Source organism: Nestor notabilis, unplaced genomic scaffold, assembly GCF_000696875.1.
Source record: "Nestor notabilis isolate BGI_N333 unplaced genomic scaffold, ASM69687v1 scaffold20758, whole genome shotgun sequence".
Lineage (NCBI taxonomy): Eukaryota > Metazoa > Chordata > Aves > Psittaciformes > Psittacidae > Nestor > Nestor notabilis.
The window spans coordinates 23,161-48,770 of NW_009942101.1; the positions used below are offsets into that span (position 1 = coordinate 23,161).

General features: G+C 35.7%; 1 protein-coding gene across 1 annotated transcript in view; it reads right to left on the reverse strand.

Annotated features, from left to right (window-relative positions):
- The window catches only part of LOC104410917 (ral GTPase-activating protein subunit alpha-1-like), a gene marked incomplete at its 5' end in the record, with an annotated part of 64,439 nt that overhangs the window by 14,528 nt on the left and 24,301 nt on the right, over positions 1-25,610 (reverse strand). The window contains 13 exon segments of the mRNA XM_010021217.1: positions 1-620; positions 7,538-7,721; positions 8,499-8,633; positions 10,406-10,474; positions 11,442-11,552; positions 15,077-15,185; positions 18,595-18,653; positions 19,843-19,968; positions 20,949-21,077; positions 22,510-22,665; positions 22,778-22,876; positions 23,005-23,198; positions 24,713-24,865. The exon segment at positions 1-620 is cut by the window's left edge and continues 21 nt beyond it. Of these exon segments, the coding sequence (XP_010019519.1) occupies positions 1-620; positions 7,538-7,721; positions 8,499-8,633; positions 10,406-10,474; positions 11,442-11,552; positions 15,077-15,185; positions 18,595-18,653; positions 19,843-19,968; positions 20,949-21,077; positions 22,510-22,665; positions 22,778-22,876; positions 23,005-23,198; positions 24,713-24,865 (2,144 nt within the window).

A 25,610-nucleotide genomic window follows, 5' to 3' on the forward strand; every position in this document is an offset into this window, starting at 1 on the left:
TCTCTGTAAGCATTCAGGGCTTGTAACACCTAAATACTGCAGGAGTTCGTCAAGGGCATCTTCTTCATCCCTAATTGTATCCCATGTTGGCACAGTGTCTCTAAATTTCCTCTTCACTTGGAGTGTAATTCCATCCCTTGCAGATACATCCTCCACATGCTCAAAAGATGAAAGAGCTTCTTCTACTTTATCTTGTTGGGATAATGAAAGTGCAAAAGATGTTTGTTGTGAAGATCCACATAAAGATGATGGTCCATACAGAATGGCTGAATCCCATGAGTATTTGCCAGATAGATCACGCACTATAATTCTAACATTTGAATTAGCAGATGCAAGTCCAGCAGACAGTCCTCCCCCAGGCATGTCATCTTCTGCTTGGATTTGTATGCAGGACACCAGGGATGTATTGTTTAACACAAAGAATTGAAGGTTTGGGTTCTCAAAAAGTTCAGGAGAAAGTTCAGGACTTTCACTATAGGGATTGTCATTGTTCTCACACACTTGACTAGTTAGCATAGCAGGACCTCCACTCATAGGATAGTGGCCTAAGTGGTTGACTAGATGTGTTATCACAGTACGAGCAGCAACAGAAATTAATCCTTGTTGCATGTGAGTTTTCACTGTGAGAGAAAGAACATAAATTTTAAAAGAATTCAGAAAACAACACTGAGATTCACATACTTCTATTGGTCTCCTCTTCTTCGTGAGTTTTAAACAGATGATGAGCACTGCAATGTTAGGAAATGTCCAACTCAGTAACGGAAAACATGTATTTTGATCAACACTGGCCTCATATAAATAGCATGAAAAATCGTAAGATAGTTAAAGAAGCATCCTCAATATTTTACAGCTTAGCATACCTCCTTTACCATAGCTTTTTAAGCAGCATAGTTCTTCCGAAATACATGATTTCTTAACCTAGTGAAAATAAATCTTAAACTGCTGATGAAGCAGAGATCATAATTGTGTTGCAAGAAGTCCATTTTCAACTGCGATGGACTTCTGTATTTATACACATCATTACATTGAGAAAAACAAAGGAACAAAGATGTACAAACCCTCTAATCCATCTTAATTTCCCTGGGGAGCATATAGCTGTAGGTTAGGTTAAGAATACTACTGGATGATTTTAAAGTACCAAATTGAAGATGAGGCTGCCTATACTGAACGCAATCTAACAGTAGCAAATTTTCAAAAAGCAAATCTCATGCCCCAACTGCATTTTATCAAGTTTCAGGCTGGAAAAACTTGGAGGGAGAAAGAAGTTAAACGTGTCTATCTTATGTGAAATTCATCTTGTGAGATGCACTAGTATTTCAACATAGCGTTGCCACCTCCTTCTTTGTTGCGTACTTTCCACATGCATGCAACATTATCTAAATTCACAGAAGCAATTTCTTCATGTTTATACCACACCCTTGCTAAGCCAGTACTTCACTGGTTTTGGATTCTTCTATGAAATCCACTCTACATTACCCATGAAGTACAGAAGCGGTCAAAGCAACTCTGTCAGTCAGGTTACCCTCAAATAGTTCAGGTATCCACTGAAGAACCCATACACAAAAGTATTACACTGTAGAATATCACAGATAGAAGACAAAACAGGATTAACATGGCAAAGCACGTATTTCTGCAGTCTGTAACAGGACCTGGATGCCCCAGCTTTGTGATTAACAAGGGGAAGATAAACCAAGACCATATTCCTCAGGATTATATCGTATTATTTTAAACTATATTAAACATTGAAAACTGCTGCAAACGCTTTCCACTTCTTTCTCACCAAAAATCCATCAAACTATAATGTTCTGAACCATGTTACTTTTTCATTCATTACTTATTGAGAAAATGTTACCTCTTGGACATGTAAGCGTGGTATAACTATCTCATCTCACTTTATATTGTGTATTTATACACAATAAAACCTCATGTTTAATAAGCAAACTTCTTTTTGCCTTTTAAGGTGTCTTAATTGGCTTAACTGGAAAAATATAGGCAAACTTGTAACAGATGCTGTCATGACAGATCTTTAGTTTCTGAAGCACTGGATGTATTCTGCATCTGCAAAAACTGAACAATTAGTACATATTTGCCTTTTCTTTCCCCAAAAGGTTTGGGTAAAGCATGTAAGAGATGTTTGGGATTCTGGCTCTTCTCTACCTTTAGGGAGCACTAGATCTGAATTACAAAAAGGGAATTATTTCATCCAGTTAATAGCTGGCAAAATCAAGTTAATTTTTATACTATTCCAAAACTCAGATAAACTCAAATATTTTAATGAAATAAGGTCTTGAAAACTAATATAAACAAATTCAATATTGTATTTTTATTATTTGTAACCTTGAAGTTTAAAATTTACAAACATAAAAACATTCAGTGAAGCTGAATTAAACATCCAGATACTGATAGCATACATGAAATTAAGTTATAGTGCCATCTGCTGAAATATTAGAAGGAATTGTAAGCAAGTTTATACAAGACAATGACAAACCAAGCTGGATGCTTGAAGAATAATTTATCAGGGCAGTACTAACCAGCACCTGGACAATGCAAAGGCTGGCTTATCTTTGTCAGGGTATTTATGTTAAGTGTTTAATGCTTGACACTGCAACAGGTAAGTAAGTTAATACTCTTCTCGGGTTCCTAGGAGCAAAACCATGTGAGCTTCCCAGCTACCTGAAGTCCCACACTACGTAGATTAAATTCCTTTCATTAAAGGCATTTTCACTGAAAAACCTGAAGAAATGAGAGGGACATGTAAGCATATAAATTATTACTAGTACTGTTTTGTGGCAAACCCTAAGCATCTCAAACCTGACCATGGTTGTATTGTGCCTGTGTGCATGAATTCTCTTAGGAGTCTAAGGGACTTAGGGAAGAGAAAGGTGACACAGTGATTCAAAGAGCAGAACATCATATTTAAATTTGGAAGGTCTATTCCCAGTCCTACCACAGTCTTCCTCTGAAAATTTTGTTCTTGAATTAAAATAGAATGTGAAAGAATTTGGATATAAATCTGTTATTGCCTCTTTTATAAGATCAGAACAGAGAGAACTTCTCACTGAGTCTTCTCTCAGAATACAGTACTGTGGATCTAAAATTGACACACTAAACTTAAATCAGAAGTATTAAAAGAAGAATACTGAAAAGTAAACTGTAAGATGTAACCTGTTACGTTGAAATAAAATAAGGCAATCTTGGAACATTTTTGCCACACAGTAGGTCAGATTTTGATGGTGGTTTCCTTTAGCAAAAGCCAAAACCAAAAACTCAAAAAAGCAAACCCAATAATGCTTTTTGAAAATATGAGATGTTCAAATTAAATTCTCAACTTAAAGGATACATATTAATAATTTGTTCCCAGAAGCACACCTCCTCAATCAGGAACAACTGGACATTCAACATATTAGAACTCTTAAAGGTATCTAAACTCTGCTCTTTGTTTCTGGAGGGCAGATCAAAATATGCAATAATTCAAGCCATCACAGCTTTACCACACACTCTACAAATGAAGTCACAGTATTACACATTGAAGCAGTCTAGCTGGCTGCTTTGCCAACCTGTCTTCCTGAGTGAACACATTTCTGCTCTCTTTACAGTGGTACAGTTGTTTGCTTGGGCAATGTATTTTATATGTGTATCTGATCACTTGGTAATTTACCAGAAGCATGTTGTATTAGCTATTTTTCTTAGTCCCTGAAATTACTTCTTTTGTGGAAAGGCTGAAGGTCCATCACCACTCATTTCTATCAGTGGCATGAATGGAGGATTCCTAAATTTCCTTAAGATCTGTTGTTAACTCTTTAATTCAACTTTGGCTGAACAGTGGAAGGAAAAAGTAATGACTGAGGGTGGAATTTAACTCTCCTCACCCTTTTAGCTATCTAAAGAATGATGCACATGTACAGACTGATTCAACTCAGAAGCCCTGGAGAAATGGGATGAATCACTCTCTGGAAACTCTTATCTATTACATTTAGAGGGAGCCTAAGACTGTTCAGTTTAGCTTAGCTACCTATGTTTTACATTAGCTTAAGGAAATTTCAGTCCTTTCTAATTTTAAGCTTCAGGTAGAGAGAGATGCTGTTACAGAGAATTAATCTCTAGAATATCGCTCATGAAACACAAACTCTGCTAATCTGGATGCACCATGTATAAAGTGTCTTTTTTTAAGGGTACTTCTTGTCTCCTTTCAGTAAAAACCCTAGTACTTTATATTTCTATTTTCTAAAATAAAAGCAAAGACTAAACATCAGATGGGAAATACTTTTTCTTCAGAAACTGAAATATGTTAGGAAGATTATCGATCTATAGGAAAGAGTTTAATATATATTTGAAGCAATAAGACAAATGGGGTGAAAAGCCATTATATCAATAATTGATAGAGCACTGTATCTATGCAATGTAACTGCTAACTTCCAATCACAGCTACCTCTAACAAATTTGTGATCTATGAAGAACAGGTTTCAAAATGCTTTTGTCAGTAATTGCAAAAAAAAAAAAAAAAAAAAAATCCATACAGTATTATTCCCTTATGACAAGACTCTATTCAATGGCTTGATTTTGCTATGTATTAACGTTAGAAGATGTATAGCACTTTTTGTTTAACGCTACATATATTCACGTAACCAGTTTCCCTGTTAATATAACGGTTACAAAACCCCTTCAATTTTACTTTTTCCTAAATGTTTGCATTATTTAATATAAACAACAAAAAAGCTTTGACTAGAGGTTCCATTGTTATTCTCCCTCATTTATGTTTATGGTCCTGTAACGACAAATAGAAGCTCAGGAGCAGGTAAGCAGATTGTAGCACAATGCAGTCTGAGTTAGCATTCGCACATCTAAACTGCACAGTGAATGACTATAATGCTACACTATCTTTAGAGAAACTATATCTCTGTCAGTATGACACTGAATCCAGGCTAGTTAGGTGCGGTTAATTAGCACAGACAGCACTTACACATCTGTACTATAGGTAGAGAAGGTTGTTGTAGATACTAGCTAGAAGAAGAGTTCATCCACCCTTCATGTAGACATGCCCTGTGATTCCTTAGATGTATGAAAGCACCACAGACTTGCTGTCTGCAAGTTCTGATGATGCAAGAAAAGCTTCCTACTGGTGCCTTTACTGTCATCTGCTGAAAGTTCATCCTGGTTTAAACGTAACACTTTAATGTACATAACACAATTTCAAAATTATTTTTGTGTGTCTTACACTGCAATCTATCACTTTATCTGAAACCTACAGAAAAGAGGACAAAGACAACTTCACAGGCAATCCTAGCACTAGGAAAGTTACTGAAACAGAGAGGGGAACAGTCTTCTCTCCATATTGCCTGTTTCCAGAGGATTTAAGAAATCTTTGTCCTGCAGTTTATTGCAGGGCTTGCTCCAGCCTCTCAATAGACCCTGTTCCCACTATACAGCTGTATCACTGAAAGTCCCACATCTTCGTGGTCTCATACCACATCATACTGTGGCTAAGTGATCATAAAACTTGTGATGGATCTGACCTTGAACAATGGAAAGCATAACAGGGTACGTCAATCGCATCTATTAAACTGATCAAAAGACGCCTGGGTTTTCAGTACCTTTGGCTTTGCTTGTGACCTGAAGAAAGAACATAGCAACTCCCACCCTGTCTTTGTAGAACTTCCCTGATTTATACAACTGCCATCCTGCCCATTTCCATTCCTTTAAGAAAAATAAAATTTAAAAAAAAAAATAAAAATAAAAAAAAAAGGTATCATGATAGTATTTTTACTCTACTAAAAAGAGGTTGACCCACTGGCATACTGCTCTGCTGCTAGCTTGTACTAATTGACCCCCTGTCTTGATCAAGTCCCAGACTGGTTGTTATCCACTAGCTTTACTCCTCTCACTCCTCCAACAATGCCAGGAAGAACAGATGCTGTGCGATCAGTTAAGCACTGCCAATTTTATTCTCTGCCTGGCAATGTGGACTAGAAGTGCCAAGGTTGCAAGACCAGGGTTGCATTGTAATGTTTTAGTTTGCCAATTAAATTTCACGATCTGACTTACAATTCCAGAGCCCTGAAACTTTAAAAACATATGGGGCTTCCTTAATCTATCTGGAGAGATAAAAGGAACAGCTGAAATTACTTGTATTTAGAAATTTAACAAGAAATCATAAAAGAACAGATCATGTTCGGAAATGCAAAATGAAGATATTGATGCTAAGGTTTTTCGAAACTACATTCATTTAAAGAGAAATCTATTCAGGGTTGTCTTTTCAGATTGTCAGATTAAAAAAGCCACACAGCATTTGCTGCTAACCCATAATTACAGATTATTACAGAATACAAAAGATGCCAGGCATAAAAAGCTACTACAATTCACTACACTGTAATAGAACATGCAGTGGAAGTTAATTTTGGCAAATGCTTTAAATATTAGCTTTACATAATATGTATAGGTGAGACTGTAATTAGGACAGAATGAATCCTTCGAAGCCTCTTTCATTCTGACCCAGCAGATGATTACTTTTTACTAATAAGACCACAGCCATTTGACAAAAAGCCAACTATAGTACCTTGCTTCATTCTTCAGTAAATTTAATAATTACAGCTCCTCCTGCCAATAGTTCTCAAATCAGACTTGTTCAATCCAATACTGAGCTTATTAGGGGACAGCTCTATGTTTAGAATTCTTTGGCCAAAAAAGTACTTGAGGATGATGAAGCATGCCTTAGACAAGGGCACAATGATTAGCCATTTTCTCTACATAAAAAACAGCACGTAGTCACTACAGACCACAAAATCACCTGCTGTTAGCACACAGCTGCTACAAAGAGCTGCTGCATTTATCTGGTCCTTAATACCTTTAAGGAAGCCTAAATGGAACAACTTAATATGGAGGGAGAATAGCACTACACAGAGTTTCTGGTATCAGTTTTAATCTCATCTTTTTCAATTTTCTTCCCAATGTAGCCATTTGATATTTACTAGATATACTGAATAATATATGCTACTCCTCTGCAGCTTAGATTCTTTATTTTTAAGTTGTGAAGAAAATGTTAATTCCTGGGGCTTCTAAGTTTCTAAGCAGATGAGAGAAAATGTCTTTTTTTTTTTTTTAGGTAACTGTAGTTCTAGTGTAAATAGACTGAAAACACATTATGTTGGGCTATGAAAATTCACAGAAAGCTTTCAATATTACAAGCTCAGATAGGAAAAAGTCCAAAATATTCTTAGAGAAAATTAAGAAAAAATAGGTTTATTTACTGAAAATAAAACAACAAGCAGCATTTATCCATGTTGCAGTACTTAACACTTTTCAGTGACAGACAGAACACAGAAGAATCTATACCAAATCGATCTTCATGTTGTTCAGAAGAGACTTATTTCAGTTAATCGAACAGTAATTGCTCAAAATTATGTTAGCTCATTCCATACTAATGGTTCTTACCTACTGTCTAGGTATAATTTAAAACTTATGCTTTAGACCAACATTTCAATACTGGAAACCAAGATAAAAATCTTTTTGAAAGAAAATGTATTTAGGCAATATGACAAACCTTCAGTGACTGGCTGAAGTTTAGAAGACCTCTCTGAGTCTGGAGAATGCAGTGGTTCTGGCTCCTTCAAGCTTTCTAAATGCATAAAAGGATCGTAATCCACACATGCCAAATCAGAAAGGCTTAGAGGAAAATATTTAGGGTTGCTAAAACACTGAGACCCATAGACACATCCATGCAGAACCTAGAACAAAACCAGAATTTCATTACATTAACTACTTAAATTTCTACTTGATAGTTTTATAAGAAATGAATTTTATTTTTATTTAAATTTTTAATTGATTTTTTTAAAAAAACAACAGGTAGGCAGGACAAAATGTTGGAAAATTTTAGTTGCTTATTGTTTACAGAAACCCTGGTCTGGAAAGAAAATTGTCAAGACAGCATCTACACTGAAATGGAATTTAACAATAAAGAAACAAAAAACAAAACTTATAACAAATCACTAAGCTACCCTTATTCATAGATCTCCTATCTTCTTTAATTACATATGCTAAGTCTAAGCTGCTGGAGGTTTTAATCCCCTTCCCTTGTGGGGAAAAAAAACCAACAAAACAACAAATAACCCCACAACCTACCTTTGTTCTGTGTCCCTAAAGACAGCAATTATAACTTAGTTCTTTTTACTTTGCTTATCGCTAAATAAAATTGCTTGGTATATAAAAGCTACATCCTCGTGTCTTAAATGTATAGCTGGTCTTCTACAACACAAGCATCTGCTATTGATATGTCATGCAAAAATGAACTTGGTTACACATCATAAAATGTAAACCAAAATCAGTAATTCCAAATACACCGAAGATCAACCAGTTAAGGTAAAATTACAATAACTAAAAAGTACTCCACATTTCAGCAGTCGAATTGAGGTCAGCTTACAGATAACTTCTGTCTGCATTTTCATGAAAACTGACACTACCTCCATACACAGAAATTCTCATTTAGTGAGTAAAGAAACATGTACCTTATATATACAATTAAGAACGGATCTTTCAGTCTTATCATTTTCTGCTCCTGTAGCATGAAGAGGCTGCAGCAAGGTCTTTAATGGCAAGGCCATTATCCAATCCAATAAGCACAGAAGTAAAGAAACCACCAACTGGAACAAACACTTTCAATTAAAAATCAATTAAACCAGCACCTGCTATTTCACATTTATCACTGCATTTTACTTCTCTGGTTTACTTTCTTTTTTCAATGGTAGAGTCAATGTTATTCAGTAATGACAGGTCACACTAGTTTAAAGGCCATTTTACCTTCAAAACCTATAGCACCAGTGAAAATTTTGGCTACTGAGATACGTAACAAACATCCATACACAGTTTCTCATCGTGGTGAGTCTGTGCGCAGATATTGTGCTGAAGAGGATATCCATGTTTTAAAAATTGTTTTGCAGGGTGCTGTTTTTAGAATGACAGATAACACAGGTACAAATGAAGGCTGATCTGCCATTCTTCACGTAAACCTCACTGTAAAGTGAATCAAGGATTATGCAAAACTGAACTATTTCAGCTGCATTTAGTGCTGTATAAATAACTCAATTTTCTTCACAACATGTCAACAATGCTATGCAGCACCAGGTATAATCTAAAAGCAATCCAACTGCTTTTTGTATTGGAGGCTACTCAGTCAGCAAAAGAACCGACTCCCCCTAGGGGATACTTTTAAAGACTGTAGAATAGAATTAGACACACATACACACCAAATTATTAACAACTTACTGGCTTCAAATAATTATTTTTAATTTTTAAAACAGATGTGGAAGAAACAATTCCGTGAATAGCTGCAAGATTCTCTAAAGTATTTCCCAAGTTAAATAAAAGTCTCAAAGAAAATCCACTTATTTACTAATAAAAGACATATAAACATCATACTCATTTCACATAATACAAGTTTGTCTCTCAGAGACACCACATAATAACCCTAATGATGAAGAGTTCCGAGTACTTTTATATTAAACCAATTTTTAAGAAACCCATTAGGACTACATTTGTCAACCTAGGTAAGCAAATTTTTGTATGATACTTCACGTACAACCAGCATTAGTTCATGGGAAAATTTTTCCATTATGGGAAGCATCCTCAAGTGGAAAGCTGACTAGCGTGGCACACCACTGTAGTCTACAACAGCTCCCAACTTCTTGCAAATAGATAGGAGAGGCAAAATGGAGCTCTGAAGGCCAAAATGAGTAACAGATCAATGCCAGCTCCTGTGGGAATTTGTAGCCCAGAACATGAGAGTTGCTAACGACAAACTGGACTAAAGTGCCCAAGTTTAAATGAGACCCACAGTCCTAGAACGATGTCAAATAATTAAGAGAGACAGCTTTCAGGAGGCGGAAAGCACTATTGAGAGTATCGGGTAAAGAAAGAACCCATCCTAGCTAGGCAGCTCAGGCCCATTGTAAATACAAAAAGATAGCAATCATTTTGAAGGATTGCAACAATCAAATTCACCTGAAGATTATAGGCTATCTTGCACAAAAATGTACTTACAATGGAAAGAGCAAAAAATCATGACCTTATATATGTGTTTTGCAATGTACTCCGAGTTGAGAATATATTTTTACAGTAAGACAAGTTTGAAAAGTCTACATTACTTTGCTTGTAAGTTTACAAAGGGTAAGGAAAAATAAGACTCTAATTAATAAAACCAATAAATCTCAAGTAATTTTAAATGCATATTTTCCCACAACTACTCCAAAAATTCACTAGCACAAACAATACTGCAGTAATCCTGGAAAGACTATACTATATGATACTTAAAAAGCTGAATCCTTGCTTTAAAACATAGCTTAGATTTTGTAATAAAGTTATGTCTTGCACCTTTGTAATTAAATTGACAAATTAAAAAGAAATGAAAAATATTTACCCTCTTGTCCTGTTCATAAGAGGAAGCTTCTGTACTGGGTAGCAGATGTGTAATAGTTGCTATCAGAATCTGAGGAAAATAGAGCATGGTTTCTTTTAAAATATAATCTAAATATTTAAGCTTAAAATACATTTTTAAGCAGGTAAATGTGACATAATAGTAGATTCGTGGTTACATTCTGCTACAGCTATTTTGAAAAAAATTACCATATTCTTTTTTTTTTTTTTTTTTTTTTTTTTAAATAAAACCCTTTTAATTGAGTTTCACAGAAGACATTGAAGGAATATGTTCTGCTTGACTGATGTTGGTGCATTAAGGGCAATGAAATTATACAGCTATTCCAAATATTCAGGCAGGAAGAGAACTTGATTCAACACACCTATAGGGTGCAGGATGTGGGTTTGTGTATGGGGTTATCTGAGCTCCAAAAGTTCTTAGAACTACCAGAATTTGTAAACATCCTGCCTCTTGATCAGCGTGACTGCAGAGGAGCAAGTGCTTGCTATACTTCTTAAGAAGCTTTCACACTATTGCCCTTCCAGTTACCTGGGAGACCTCTGTAATTTCTCTCTGATTCAGAGTCACAGAGGCCATAGCCTACTTCCTTGTTATTTAAAGTGTATTCAAAATAATTATTTTTGATTTATACCGAAACTCTTCAATGCATATGTAAAATACAACTGCAGATCCATATTTTAAGTAATTGCTTTCTCTCCAAACTTAAATAAACATATTTGAAGATATTTAATATTAAAAAAACCCTGGATTTTCTTGACACTATTCTCATGTAAACAATGACATAGTCGTAGCTGAGAAAAAGTAAGTAAGTATGACACAGGCATTTTACATTTTAATATTGAAGTCAGCGAGTGTGATACGAATCCCTACTGTTAATGTTAAGTAAGATTATGTTTATACTAATTCAACGTTTTGTGAAACAGACTTGTCAGTATTCTAGTACTTTAATTTCAGGGAAATACATTCTACTATTGCATTTAAAATAATTGAAATTTTCAGATTTTTAAAAATTACTTACTTGAATAATTCTTAAAGGCGAATCAGCTTGATACACTTGAAGTCTATGTACATAATGTATCAGCATGTTCAGCATACTGCAGGCAACTTGAGCTACTGTTTTATTTGGAAACTAGAAAAGAGAACACAGCACAGTAATATCGACTAAGTGATTTCACATAAAAGTACATTAGGTGGTAAGGTGGTAAGGAATTTCAGTAGTAGTTTTATACATATAGTTCCTTATGTTCTTGGAACATAATAGAGCAGGAATAGAGTAAAATTTTGTAAAATTTGAAAGGAATTATTTTAGTCATAAGCAAATGTTAGCAGCTAGCATCAAAGGTTTGGGACAGACAGTCAGTGAGTGGCACACAATGAGGAAAAGGGCAGAGAAGTCTCCTTACTAATTTCAGACCTGTCAGTACAGTATCACAAAGCCACGAAGAAAAAATTAAGTTCTTTCTACCTTCATAATTATTAATATTAACATATCACTGCAAGAAACCACAAAAACCCAAGGAACCAGTTTTGAAGTCAGAGATCTTTGTTGAGAACCAAGGGAGGTGAATAGCCACATATCCAAAGATACAGTATTAATACAGAGACTAACTGTTCTGTGCGAATGACTGGCGTGTAGAGCACTTGTCTGAATGGAAACGAATGCACCTTGGCTTCTGTGCTTAACTGCTGTTATCTGTTATCTTTAAAACCCAGGAGAACGTTGCTGCACTGGAGCCTGCCTTCAACAGTTAGTAAAATGTTCAAGTTACTGTGCTGGTCAAAGCAGAAGTGAATTAATTTGCACAACTAGTTCCTGGCCTTGGGAGTGACTTTACACGCTGCCCTATGCTTCTAAGTGGGAAAGCAAAGAAAGGAAGAGAGAGAGATACATTTTCCTCAATTCTTAATGCACAGGATGTGTAATTGAGGCTTTTTCCTTCATTGCACTTGCTTTAAAACATTAAGCTGTGCACCAAACAACAAGCACAAAGTGAATTTTATAAGTGAATTTTACTTGTCTAGGACATGAAAATCTTACACATCTGAGCTAAAGACAAATTTGAGCTTGAGTGACAACCAAGGAAAAATTAAACTGAAAGCACAAAAATTTGATGGCAGAACTTGAGCTCAAATCCAGATTGCTGGAAACATCCTTACAAGCTTGCAGGAAACCCCCAAAGTCACTGCAGAGGACAAAAGGTGTGGACAAACCAGAGGAGCTTAACATGGAGTATCCAGACCACTGAATTTAAGAAAAAAATCACCTGAGAAAAAAGCCTGGAGACTCTTCAGAGTCTTGAATAATCAGCTGTTCACTGCTTAAAAACAGGGAGCATTTTATTCCTCTTTATTTTTAATTTTATTAAAAAAAAAAGATAATTAGGCTCTAAAATGAAGAAGAGTGAATGATTTTTAGGGATGGTTTATGCAAATTAGTTAACCCCTTTCTGATCTCTGTTTTTTTTTCCCTAATTTTTATTTTTTTCGGTGTAAGAGAGGGAAAAGTCAGAAAGGCTGAAGGGTATAAAGTAATGAATATGATTAAAGATCAAATCTCATGCATTCAAATTTTCTTATTCATGGGAAGAGCACCAGGGTAGGAAGTTTTGATCAAGAATATGGGAATTGAACCAAATAGATCAAACCCTTCATCTGCTTCAGATGATATATCACATTCCAAAAGAATGCACGGACACTTTAGAACAGACAGTTATAGAGCTGTGTGTCCTGGACAGGTATTTTCCTGAATTGAAGCAGCAACACTGAGTTTATGCCGGATAGCAAAACAATCCACCATTTCCTAGTTAGCTGCTTTGTTCTGACTTATTTTCCAAGAACCTTCAGAGGCTGCACGAAGGTGGCTGTGCATTGCTACAAACATTTCACCTGCTGTCCTCTATCTCTGCAAAATGCTGTATGTATAATGCATAAGAATTCGCTACTTCGATATTTTACATTTAATAGTGTAATTGTGGACAAAATTTTTTAGAAGTTACTTGATGGGGGGGTGTGTGTGGAAGAAAGCTTTCAATGAACTGACACTCTGCCTTGTACCTAACTCTCAGGGTTCTTCTCAGAAGGCTAGTCTTACCAGACGCTTTGGCTTTGCAAGGATTCATTGCTTTCTGGATGTTACACTGGTAGTTTAACTTTGCCCACACTCGCAAAAAACCAATGGTTAGTACTTATTCAACTAAGCCTGTACTGCACAATTTTGTGGTGTATCTACAGCATTTTTGAGAGGAGCAATCATGAGATGCAGGGGTCTGGGTGGCTGGTTAGGATCCTTTCTGCTTAGACTTCAGCAGAGGTTAACAGAGATACAGCAGTACTGCCACACTGCCAGGAGAAGTGCTAGCTACATTCAGAGCGAGCTGCTGGACTACAGTTCTGAATATGCTTCTGTATGTCAGAAATAGGCATATAATTGTTGCTAACATTTCTATTCAATGTTATTTGCTCAAATGCACTTACGAGTACGTTGGACTAGGACTATAGCTCCCTATCCATTCATCTCTCCTGAAAATAATAATCCATTCTGGGAGTTCAAATCTCCATCTACTTGGAAGCCAGGAGATTGCTTAGGTAACAAATTAGAGCTAATCTCTTTCTCTCATAATATATTTATGAACTCTTCTTTTCATGATTAAACTTGATTGTGAATGTATACCACTGCTTCGAACAGGAGAAAAGCCAACATGCTTTGAATGCTTTTGCCAACACAAAGCTAAGCAAAGTAGAAATAAAAAGATCTTTGTCTTCTCATTCAAGAAGTAATTTATGTTTAATATAAATGAGATATAAATAATTGGTTTAATAAATATGCCAAAGAAAAATAACAGAAATCACAATGAATGTCAGGATTAAAAATAGTTCAAACTTTGATAAATTGCAGAAGTAAGATAAAAACAGCATTTTCCTAATACCAAACTTGCACAGGAACTTGATAAAACACACTAGTTAAGGGATATTAAAAAGCAAGGGAAAAACCCTGGAAGAGACTATCAGTGAAGCTGCAAAGGGCGAACGTGATTCCACAAAACAGGAAATTGCAATTTAGAGTCTAATACTAAAAGCTCCGGAGCTACTCATTTTAGACATAGACTCAAATACTGTTTCACAGAATGTGATCAGCTGATTTGCTAAGATACTTTTCAGATTCCTGTTGCTGAAAGAAAGAATAGTTACTCCCCAACATCTGACATAAGCCATGTACATACAACAGGTGTACGCTCTGGTTTTTATCAACGTGTATATATGGAAAAATAGATTATTCACTGAATTTTGATGTAAACAAAGACCATGTAGAAAGGTTCTGAAAACAAATTAGGAAATATTTAAAAAGTTGAAGATATTGCTCATGAACATGCAAGCCTGTAAAATGCTAGAAAATATTTTTAATATTCTAATTATCACATAAAATACGAACAAATATGAAGATCATCTGCAAAAATTAGGAAAACAAAAAAATTAAAGAAGGGTAAAGATCTCCTTAGACACAATTCAGAAATCCATCAGTTAAACTGAATTCAGACTTTTGTAAGGATTGAAAATGAGACTGTGAAGTAAAGATGAGAAAATGTGACCATAACTTGGAAAAGGCAAAGCATCTTTACACGTAAAGGCAATATACATTGTAAAAGTAAGTCTCACCTTTAAAGAAACACAAATCACATTCAATGCTTCCTTGATCTGAGGATGATGTGATTCATGAACTAGCTCCTCACAGATCCAAATACCAAGGCTGCAAAGAGCAACACATCTGTAAAACAATGAAACAACGTTGGAGGACAAATTGTTAAGAAACATGCTACAGGAATATGCAGTTTTTATGATTCCCGATATGTCTTGCTGAAGTCTAATAAATACATTTTTAATATTTCAAAAAGAACTCCACAAAAACCTTTATAATGCTGTAACTTTTAAAAATTAGCAAGTACCCTGGTAAAGGCACAGGAAAAGATAAAAGAAGCATCCTTCTGAGCAACTGAAAAATCCAAGAGAACTCCTGCATCCCTATATGCTTTTCAGATTAAAAATACTACCTGAAATCAATCTATGGGGAATCCATATATATTTTCTTAAGACAAGGTAAAAAATTGTGGTGGGATGTTCCTTCTCCCCAGCATGAGAGTTTGCTCATATTTGTTTAGAGCTTCTGAGACAGAGACAAGAGAGAGGAATGTTATTTGTTAATATGTATTTACATTTATTTAGACTGACAATAAGCAAGGATGTATAGAGGAGGGGTAAATGAATGCTAGAGACATTAGACATATTGTGATTAAATACTTTAATTTCCGTTGTTGCTTCTTCATTTAAAATCAGGAAATAGAATACAAGTATAAAGGTAAATGGATGAAATGTGTTCAGAAATGTTAAGGAGCTAGCTTAAGCAATCTCCAAATAGTTAGCAATCATCTTCAAGAACACAGGCTGCAAAATATTTTGGAAACAACTTCAAAATTCAAAATGCTCTGGATAAAATTGGAGAGCAATCTAAAATTGACAAGATGGTCATGGGAACTGCAAAGCATTACATCTGGGAAGGAAAAATCATACACAGAATCAAGACAGAAGTGGCTATGAAGCCCATGATGTAAAAGAAATTATTTTAAGGCTACTCAGAATCATGAAACTACTAACAGGTTGCAAAAATACATACTGGAATTAATTCTATGTGATAGAATTAATAAGATTGTCGAACCACCCTACTTTGTACATTGTTACTGAACACTCAATTGCAAGACTGCCTCCATTACATTTTGATTAACGCAATTTAAGAATAAAGACAAACATGAGGGACTCTAGGAAAAAAGCAACAAAAATAAAAACAACTTTGGGAAATATTGCATGTGGACAAAAAGTTGAAGGGTGCACTGAGTGTAGATCACAATAACGGAAGGACATTATAAGAAATCTTACATGCAGTAAGTCACTGAAGAATTTAATTTCCAGTAGAAAAGATTTCTCCTGTACAGCGGTCATAAGCCCAACCCAACTGTAAAAATTAGGTAAGTATTGGAACAGTTCATCTAAAATTTTTGTAACTCTTCTTTGAGAAAACTTTCAGGATGGTTTAGGCAAGCTGCTTTACTGCCAGGAATGTTTTAAACACACTTCAGCCTCAGGGGAGGTGAAACAATCTACACTTCTGCTGCTTCCATTACATGTGTTTCAATCCTTTTTGAACAAAATAAAATAAGAACATAGCATGGATCTCACAATAAATGTAGATAGCTTGTGTAAGCTGACTCAGAAAATAAACCTTTATGATATAGAAGAATAGACAAATCTATGTGTTACTATTCAAAGTTTTCATCATGCTACTAAGAACCATTCCACATCCGCTGACATACTGACATGCAAAATATACAGGAGTCTGTAAGGGTTCAACTGAGAACACCGAGTTTGTTATCATTATTCAGAGTAGTCTCTGAAAAGCTGTGTAGTTATATGGCTACAATGTTGCTATTAAAGACTCAGCCTTAACAGCACAAGCAGAAGACAAATACCGAGTTCAGCAACCTCTCACTTTTTTTTCCAGACTGTTAGCAGCAGGAGAGGTATTTGATTAATACAGTTAATCTTTCCAGACAGAGATCCAAGTAGAACGTATTTCAGATAACTGATTTCCCTGAAGCTCAGTTGGGTCAAGTATGTAATGAAACACAAAACATTGAGCCTCTGTGGAAGAGATAAGGAGTAGAGATTTATAGCTTGGGTAACACTAACAGAACTCAGACTTGCTAGAGATATACAAAGCTATGTACCTAAATTTCAAGAAATCTAACTTCTCTCCTAGGAAACTGCAAAGAGAAATTAAGCATCTAATAGCAGCTGAGCCAACATGGCAAAAACATAATGCAGATCCTAAATACGACCTCCGACAGTAACCCAGGTGAACTCTGTACTGCTGTGAAGCAGATGGCATGAGAGAAGTTATTACCAAAAAAAGACTGTGGATAAACTGCCAGTGAGGAGTGAGGCAATCAAGCTTCAGGAGCTGCGGGAACATCATTATCACCACAATGAAGACAGAAACTTTCTGTCTCCCAGATGAAGGAGAGGGGCACAGATAACCCAAAGAGACACTGGGAATCTATTGCTTTTTAATCTTCAGTTATTATTATTACACTTCAGTTATTACTATTACTGTGGTCCAACTTTGCATTTTGGGGGCAGCATATCTCAGAAAGACTGGGCAAGCACATGTACCTCTGCTCCTATAAAAACACCCTCACAGCCAGACTAGATATGGGGACATGCAGCATGTTCCCTTCCTGCTCCCAGCCACACTGCCAGAACTGAAGATGCTAATACTCTGTGCTTCGGTGCCACAGGATCTGTGGCACTGAACCAACATTCTGAACCAACAGATTCAGAACAGATTCAGAACCAACAGTTCTGAACCATATTCTGAACCAACAGATTTCAACCACCTTTTTCAAAAGCAAAATGGAGAGTGCAATGTTTTTTAGAGTTCAGTTTTGTAAAAGAACATGAAAAATGAAATGAAAATTATCTCAAATCCTTCCTTCCTTCCCCTGTGTTGAGAGATACTACCATCTAAAGTGAAGAACAGGTAAGTGTGCCGATGGAAACTGCTCTTGGTTTTCCAGCGAAACATTTTAAGGTTCAGTGAGCTGATCTTTGTAGTAACGTTTTTCAGGCATATAGTCCTAGTATTTTGCATTTATCAAGTGATAATAAATTAGTTGAGCATGTATAAACACTCTACTCAAATACATAAGGCACATAAGAATGCTCTTCCTTGGTAGGCATTACAGATTCCTGTTTCAATCCTATATGCAGGACTCTGTAACTGAAAGCATCGGGGCATGGGTAAGGAGGAACAAAATCCTAAGCAAATCAAGAAACACAAAAGAACGCTGGTAAATATCCTCTCTGAAGTTCCATATTAGATGAAGACCCTTAGATTTAAGCATCAGAGCACTCATTCCCAGTTTAACGCTTAGCTCAGTATTTTCTGCTTCTTTTCCATTCTGTAAAGAAGTGCTCATGTACCTTGGATTATTTCTGATGTTGACTGTGGTGAAGCAAACCGTGAATAAAAGACATAAACTTTAAGTTCTGCAATATATCAACTTCAAAATGGTGTAATAAAGGAAAGAAGCTACTAATTTAGAAGCTCTGTTTGTATGACCTACCGTGCAGGACCAGATGGCTCCTCTCTTGCTGAACTTAACACAGTTTTAATTATGAGTTCCTAAAAAAAAAGAGGAAAATATGTACTGCTTTACTAAGAACTCCATCACACGAAGCATCTGAAAATTAGAAGTATATTATAGCACACACAGCCACATTGCTTAGCTGCATCTCTAGGTTGGGGATCAGATTATTTACCACTACCCCCAGCTTCTAGTCTGCTCCAGATGCTCATTATTGTGCTACCCCCAAGAATACCCTACAGGTTATTGTCCTGATTTCTGCTGATGAACCATTTATCCAATTCTTGCCAATATATTTCCATAAAATATCAAGCATAAACAAAACCAACAACTGCTTAAAGCTGGCTTCTGTAAATAGTGCTGAAGAACAGAAAGAATTTATTACTCTAAGGTTTAAACAAGTATTTTTTCAAAATTACATTGGTTTAAAAAGTCTTTGGAAGTAGCTGCAGAACAAGTGACTACACTGCTTTAAGAATGATGTCAAGAAGAATTTTGACTCAACTGCAGTGAAATGTCCCTAAAGCTGTAAGTTGCTCTCAATAAAGCTCAAGTAAAAGCCATTATACAACAGAAATGAGAAAGAAGGAATTCAAAATTAATCTCCAAAAGGGAGCAAGGCATAGAGCACCTCCCAAGCCATCATTTGCCTCTAAACTGAAATAGTTTGGGAACTTATGGGGAGAGCCTTTCTTAGACATAGTAATCATACCTGACACACATACAGCAATTAAACACACAAACTGAGCTCTGCCCACTTGCAGCACACTGGCACGCTACTCTACTCTGTGTTACGATAGAGAAGATAACGTCTCCACTAATCTTTGCTTTTTGTCTAAAAGAACAGACTGATATATAGAGGTTTTCTAAACACTGGCAGATTTTGCCAACTGTGAATTATCAATGGATTAATTTTATTTATTATTTTGAACCTCTCAATCTCCTCATCTCAGTTGATCAAATCTGAGAGACCTGCGCATCAGTGAGATAACACATCAGTTCCTTCTACAAACATACAGAAACACTTTATTATTAAGTTAATAGCAATTATAAAGTATGTTTAGCAAGATTTTACGTGAGCTTAACCCTTATAATCTATTTGAAATTATTTCTGGAAAAAACCCCAAACAGAATCTTAAAGTTTTAGTTAGTATTTCCTGTAAAAACATCATTATTAAACATATACTTGGTAGATGAATATCATTCAAATATTTTTAAAATTCCTACCTTAACATCTGTAAACTGTGACACAGCAATGCCAGGAATGTTAGGGTGAAGAGCTGGTAGTTCATGATATAAATTGGGAAAACAGACTAGAGATCCTAAAAGAACTTGTGCTTCAACTCTTGGTGCCTAAAAGAAAAAAATGTGGGGAGAAATATATTCTTACTGCAATCAGGAAGCTGACTGACATTTCTAGCTGCCTTTAAAGAGAACAATGGCTTAAACTCTACACAGCTCTTTCCTTTCTCTTTCCGCAAATTGTGTAGAGCTGAGCAAACTGAGACCACAGCCCCTTGAGATTGCTACTCATGCACACTCCCTAGTCCAGTTTTCCAAGATGGACAAAAGGACACAGAGAAATTGTTGGGACTACAGGCAAATGACTGAGCTGCTAACTAGGCTTAGGTCTTACATTCTGCTAATTCATGAGGATGTAGAAAACAGGATATGACATGAGTCATTGCTGGACATGACAGGTAACAGCCTAAGATGCTGACAGAGGCTTCAGACAGAACTTTGAGGGAGGGTGGATTTTATTTGGTTAAAGCGGGAATCATGTGAGAAACAGTCAAAACTCATAGACTATTGGACAGGAGTATTGGGGAGCTTTGAGAGAGTACAGTCATGCAAGGCCAATAGCACCTAGATAATCATATCAGGACTATATAAGGCTGAAGTTGCCTGGATAGCAATACCAGAAAAGTATTCAAATAGTGCTAACACTAGCAGATAGGAGTTCTCAAACGTGATCAAAGTCATTTCATAGCAGAGATATGGAGGAATAAATACATTTTTAAAATAAAGGTACAGTCAGAAGGACACTTACTTTGAAACATTTTAAAGCACAGATAAATGGCAGTCACAATTCTTAGAACTCTGAAGTAAAAGACTCTCTGCTTCAACAGTAATTTTTACATTCTTCACATTTTCTGGAGAGGACTTGCCTGTGTAGTGTTCTAGAATAATCCTCTGACAGTATGGGTATTTGCTAATCATTAAATTGAATTCTGGAGTCAAGTTAACACTCCAGTCAAGGAAAAATACTGCTGAGTTTTCTCTCAAATTCTTTACACTCATACATAAATTAGAATTAACTGATAAATACTTACATTGAGAAAAGAAGAAGCTGCCACTCTTCCTGCTGCTACAATGAAATCCATAATAAGCATGGTGGCACCAGGCAAACCAAGTGAAAAGAACTGAGGAGAGCAGTGCTTGATGATTGTATTGACAATATCCTTGCAGAAGGAAAAGGAAAAAAAGAAAAACAAGAGTATCAACAAGATGAACAATGAATGAAGAAAAGTCAGGTAATTACCGAAGGTAGAAAGTAAAAATGCAAGAAAGCAAATGCATTGTGGCAATTAAGACACTCATTACTGAGCAGAGTACCATGAAAAAGATAAATTCCTTAAGTATACTCATATTAATGTAAACAAACTGCAATATATTATATAGATCCATTTAAGCTTGGACAACACTGCACAAGGTCAGTATCAGGTCACATTTTATACTGGTTTATATTTAGCTTTTAAAGTTCTATAGATGATTAACCATTCATTTAAATATGTACAAAAGAAATACAGTGGGATAGTCAGCTATTATACCTTCATGTTTAATCCTCTCCAAGTATCATCTGACTATAACTTTAAAGAAAGTATTACACTCTTCCATATATTGGTATGGAACCAAAATATAAAGAAAGAATCACAATAAAGCGTTACATAACATCTCAGCTATATAGTTATCCAACACAGCTTATTATGTTCTTGTAGACCTAGTGAGGAATCTTTTAAAATTAATATACAAGATGCAATTTCTTAAGAACTATTAGGAAAAAGTATAAAATGTTTTAATTCTTAAAAAACATCCCAAGTTCAGAGATAGGCAACATTTTCTCCTTCGAATAGCAGTGATATCCAATAGAATGGCAATACGTCATAGGAAGATTTGCGATCCAACAAGAAAAGCAGTGTAAACTGGTTGTTAGAGTTCAGACACTGGAGGCCTGTCCTATCCATACCCATCTGTGGAATAATTTTGGACTATACTAGTTCTATTTTACCCAGTTAATGAAAATAGGGTTGTCTGAACCTTTCTATACTTCTAACTGCTCCTCAAAGAAAATAACAAGACCAACTTTTTCACACTTCTGATGCAAGCCTTTAAGAATGTTTAAGCCATACAGTATTTTCAGACTTGTTCATATTAAAACCTATGAAAAAGATCTAGTTCCACTGACTAGATATACTCAGTATGCCTCTCTGCTGGTTCCTATACTTGCTGCATGAACTACTCCAATGTAGTTAGCACAACTTACTTTCCCATTAGCTGAACTGTTACCTCAGGGAGCAAGTAAGAACTGAAGACCTTAGAGATCTGCTTCCTTGTCTTTCTTGCATGCTTCTATTTGTAACATACAATCAGTAAAAAATGAAAGAGTACCTCTTCTGCCCTCATGTTTGCTTGAAATGGACTCAAAAAAACCCCCCACATTTCTGATTACAATTAAAAACATAAAGGCAATTTATCAAAGTTTAGAAAAAGTACCAGTTGCATAACTGTTTTCAAATCAAATTACTCAGCTGAAAATCCATTTATTATTTCTGATAAAACACTTATTTTTAGCTGTAAAATTTATATTAACCTGAATTTTGTAATTGAATTTACCTGATCAACATGAAGAAGTCCACAGTGCATTATGTTGTAGAAATGAGTTAAAAAATCCCTGTTTGGAGAAACATCTTGTCTTCGCTTCATTGTCTTACAAATGAGTTTATAAGCATGTAGCTTTCCTTGTTTGTATTTATCAGTCAGCATTGTTGCCTACAGTATTAGAATGATATTTATTATTAATAAATCCAAAAATTACATCAAAAACTCCTCTACACCTACATAAACTTTAATTTCTGTTTCACTGTTTAGTGCTCAAATTTACCTTGAACAGCCATGGTGTTAGAATTCTCAGTGGTGGAATTAAAACTGGTGGAGATGGTGAAGTTAGGTTATCTGTTGAAATCCCAAGATTGTCTCTTATCTGCAATTATTAAAACCAACCAAACAAAAGATAAATATTTAAAGGACATACATACGGTGTTGGGTTTTTTTCTTCTGAAAAATCTTGCCCTATCAGGTCAGGTTGGAGAGGAGGTTTAGTTCTTTTACCTTAGCTAGATTCTGCCACAGTTCACACAAATAATCAAAAACCTGAGCATGAATCTCTGGATCCATGATGCTGTTGACATCTCCCAAAATTCCTAGCATTCGCCTCCACATCACAGTAGCAACATCTGCGTGCCATCCTGTAAGTGTTCCCCCAGCCATCACGCTGCAACATTCTGAGGGGAATTCACTAGTTTCTGTAATGGAAGAAGAAAGTATAGTGAGACCTATCTCTCCAGAAAATGTAATAGTTATATCACAACTTTTCTTACACAGATTTCTTAAAAGCAAAAGGAAAAAAAAAGATCCGGCTTTCAGAGTGAGATATTTCTTAGCCATTCAGCCACCTCAGTGCTGGATTTAACCATATTTCAATTATCAAACTCTGTAGAGGAAGAATTCTCTTATGTCATATATTCTTTCTATAAATAGCATCTAAGGTCACTACTGGAGACCTAATATGATCTGACAGACCTAGTAAGTCCACTCCTTTTCTAACTGTTGTCTTACATTCTTTGGAGTCAACGAATGTCCAGAATGTCACTTGCCTGCTTCCATGTAAAATTACATTTCAGGTTTACATTTTTCCTCATAAAAGAGAAACACGATTTTCCTAAGAATCTATCAGGAATGTTTTTATTGCAAATTAAAGAGAAAGGTGAGAATAAACTTGCCTCTGGCTGCTGCTCTTTAAGCAGTAAATTTGTATGACTAGAGAGGCAACATCCAGTAAGACAGCACCACAATCTAACCTTCACCTAGTTTTCTCTACACATTGGCGTTATACGAATGAATGTTCTTTTTTATGTGGATGACGAATAATCTAGTTTGTCCATACAAAGAAAACTTTGATTATGATGGCTAAAGTCTACTCATATCACACTTAATTAGCTAAACAGCCACACAAAACTAGCTAACGAGCCACAGTTTTAAAGCAGCAAGCATCCCAATCTCCTTTCTGTCCCGCTCAGATTTTCAAAACACCCCAGCATCAGAATTTGTTGAGATTTTAGGAAAATCTCGCAGCTCCCACAGGCATACAGAATCAAAATTAAATCTGAACTCAGCCTAATCACATAACCTCTTCTTTTGAACATCTGGACCACTGTGGTAGAGACACTACTGGTTTCTAGGCTGTAGATGTCAAAGTGCAAAGCAAAATTATGATATTTGTGCCCATCAGTAGGCAGCTTCAAGGAAAAGGGTCTGAAATACAGATCAGATATTCTTCTGTTTCCATGAGACCAAATACGGGAGAAAATGGGACCTTTACATTTACGAAGTGAATGTAGTCTAGAATTCAATAATGGACATACTGGAAGTAATCATAAATTTGTTTAAATATGAAAGGGAAATGAACAAAACTTCCAAGGAGAAATTGTAACATTACTTTATGTCTTATTATTTATAAATCAATGATAAAGCAGTCCATGGCCATATACTAGGTTAAGCTGCCATGACTCTAAGCATCAAAAAGAACAGTTATAATTGTGTGGACTATTAAGCCACTGCTAATAATTCCAATGAAATGCAAGATAAAATGCAAAAGGTTTTTGTTTGCTTTTAAAGGAAATCACAGTAATTAAATATTTTTTGAAGTGCAGACAAAACAGCCTTTTACAGGATTGTTTACAACTACTGTGATACTAGCTACTTCACTGTATTGCATTCAAAAGAAAGGTAGGTTTGTATTTTCTGTTCCAGATATTGCCTAGGTCATCTGGCGTCTGTAAAACAGAGTGGTGGAGCTTCTCATCCAGCTGCAGATCCTTCTGCTCAATATGATCTGCATGAAGAGTGGCAGGAGAAGGTGTCTGTGATCTGGATCCAAGAGCAGATTGGACTGGAGAAGCACTTTCAGAGCCTGCAAATGCAATTTTTAACAGTTACCTTAAAAGCCTTTTCTATTTTCTTGAGCTACTGAAATGTTGTCTAAACACAGCATTAAAAAAAAACTGAGCTACTTTCACATATCAAATTGGGCCAAAAAAAGATAGAAAAACTGTAAGCAGATCTCCCTGCGAATGGTGCGCTGAAAGAATACAAATTACATGCAGGACAGCTGAGAGATGAACATCAAAATCACATAGGTAATGCATTAACAGAGCTATAATTTAAAATTTTTTTGTTTGTTCTGTAGCACTTTCAGTGTTCTGTACAGTCAAATTTCTCTTCACATTCCCTCACCTAAATTACTCTCCACCAATTTAAGCAGAAATTTTCCTGGAACTGCTTTTCCAAGTTTATGGATGCATAGAATCATAGAATAGTTAGGGTTGGAAAGGACCTTAAGATCATGCAAGTTAATTTATAAATAAAAGCGCAAACCAGCAACTGACAATCTTTGATGCTTATGTGTGAATTGGGCTGAGAAATTCCATACAGAGGGAAAGTTCTGTATAGTTAGAGGAATGTTATTTCCTCTAAGACAGGAAAATACAAGTGTTTAAATGGCAGTGGTGCAAACGCATTTTTCAATAATCACCACTGAGCAACCTCTCTGGTCGCCTCCAGTGAGAAATGTGCAAAAAGGGAGTAAGTACTTCTTTTTTTTATTTCTGCACTACCTTGGTTTCACTTCTCAAATTTGCCTAAAGAGCCTTATAAGA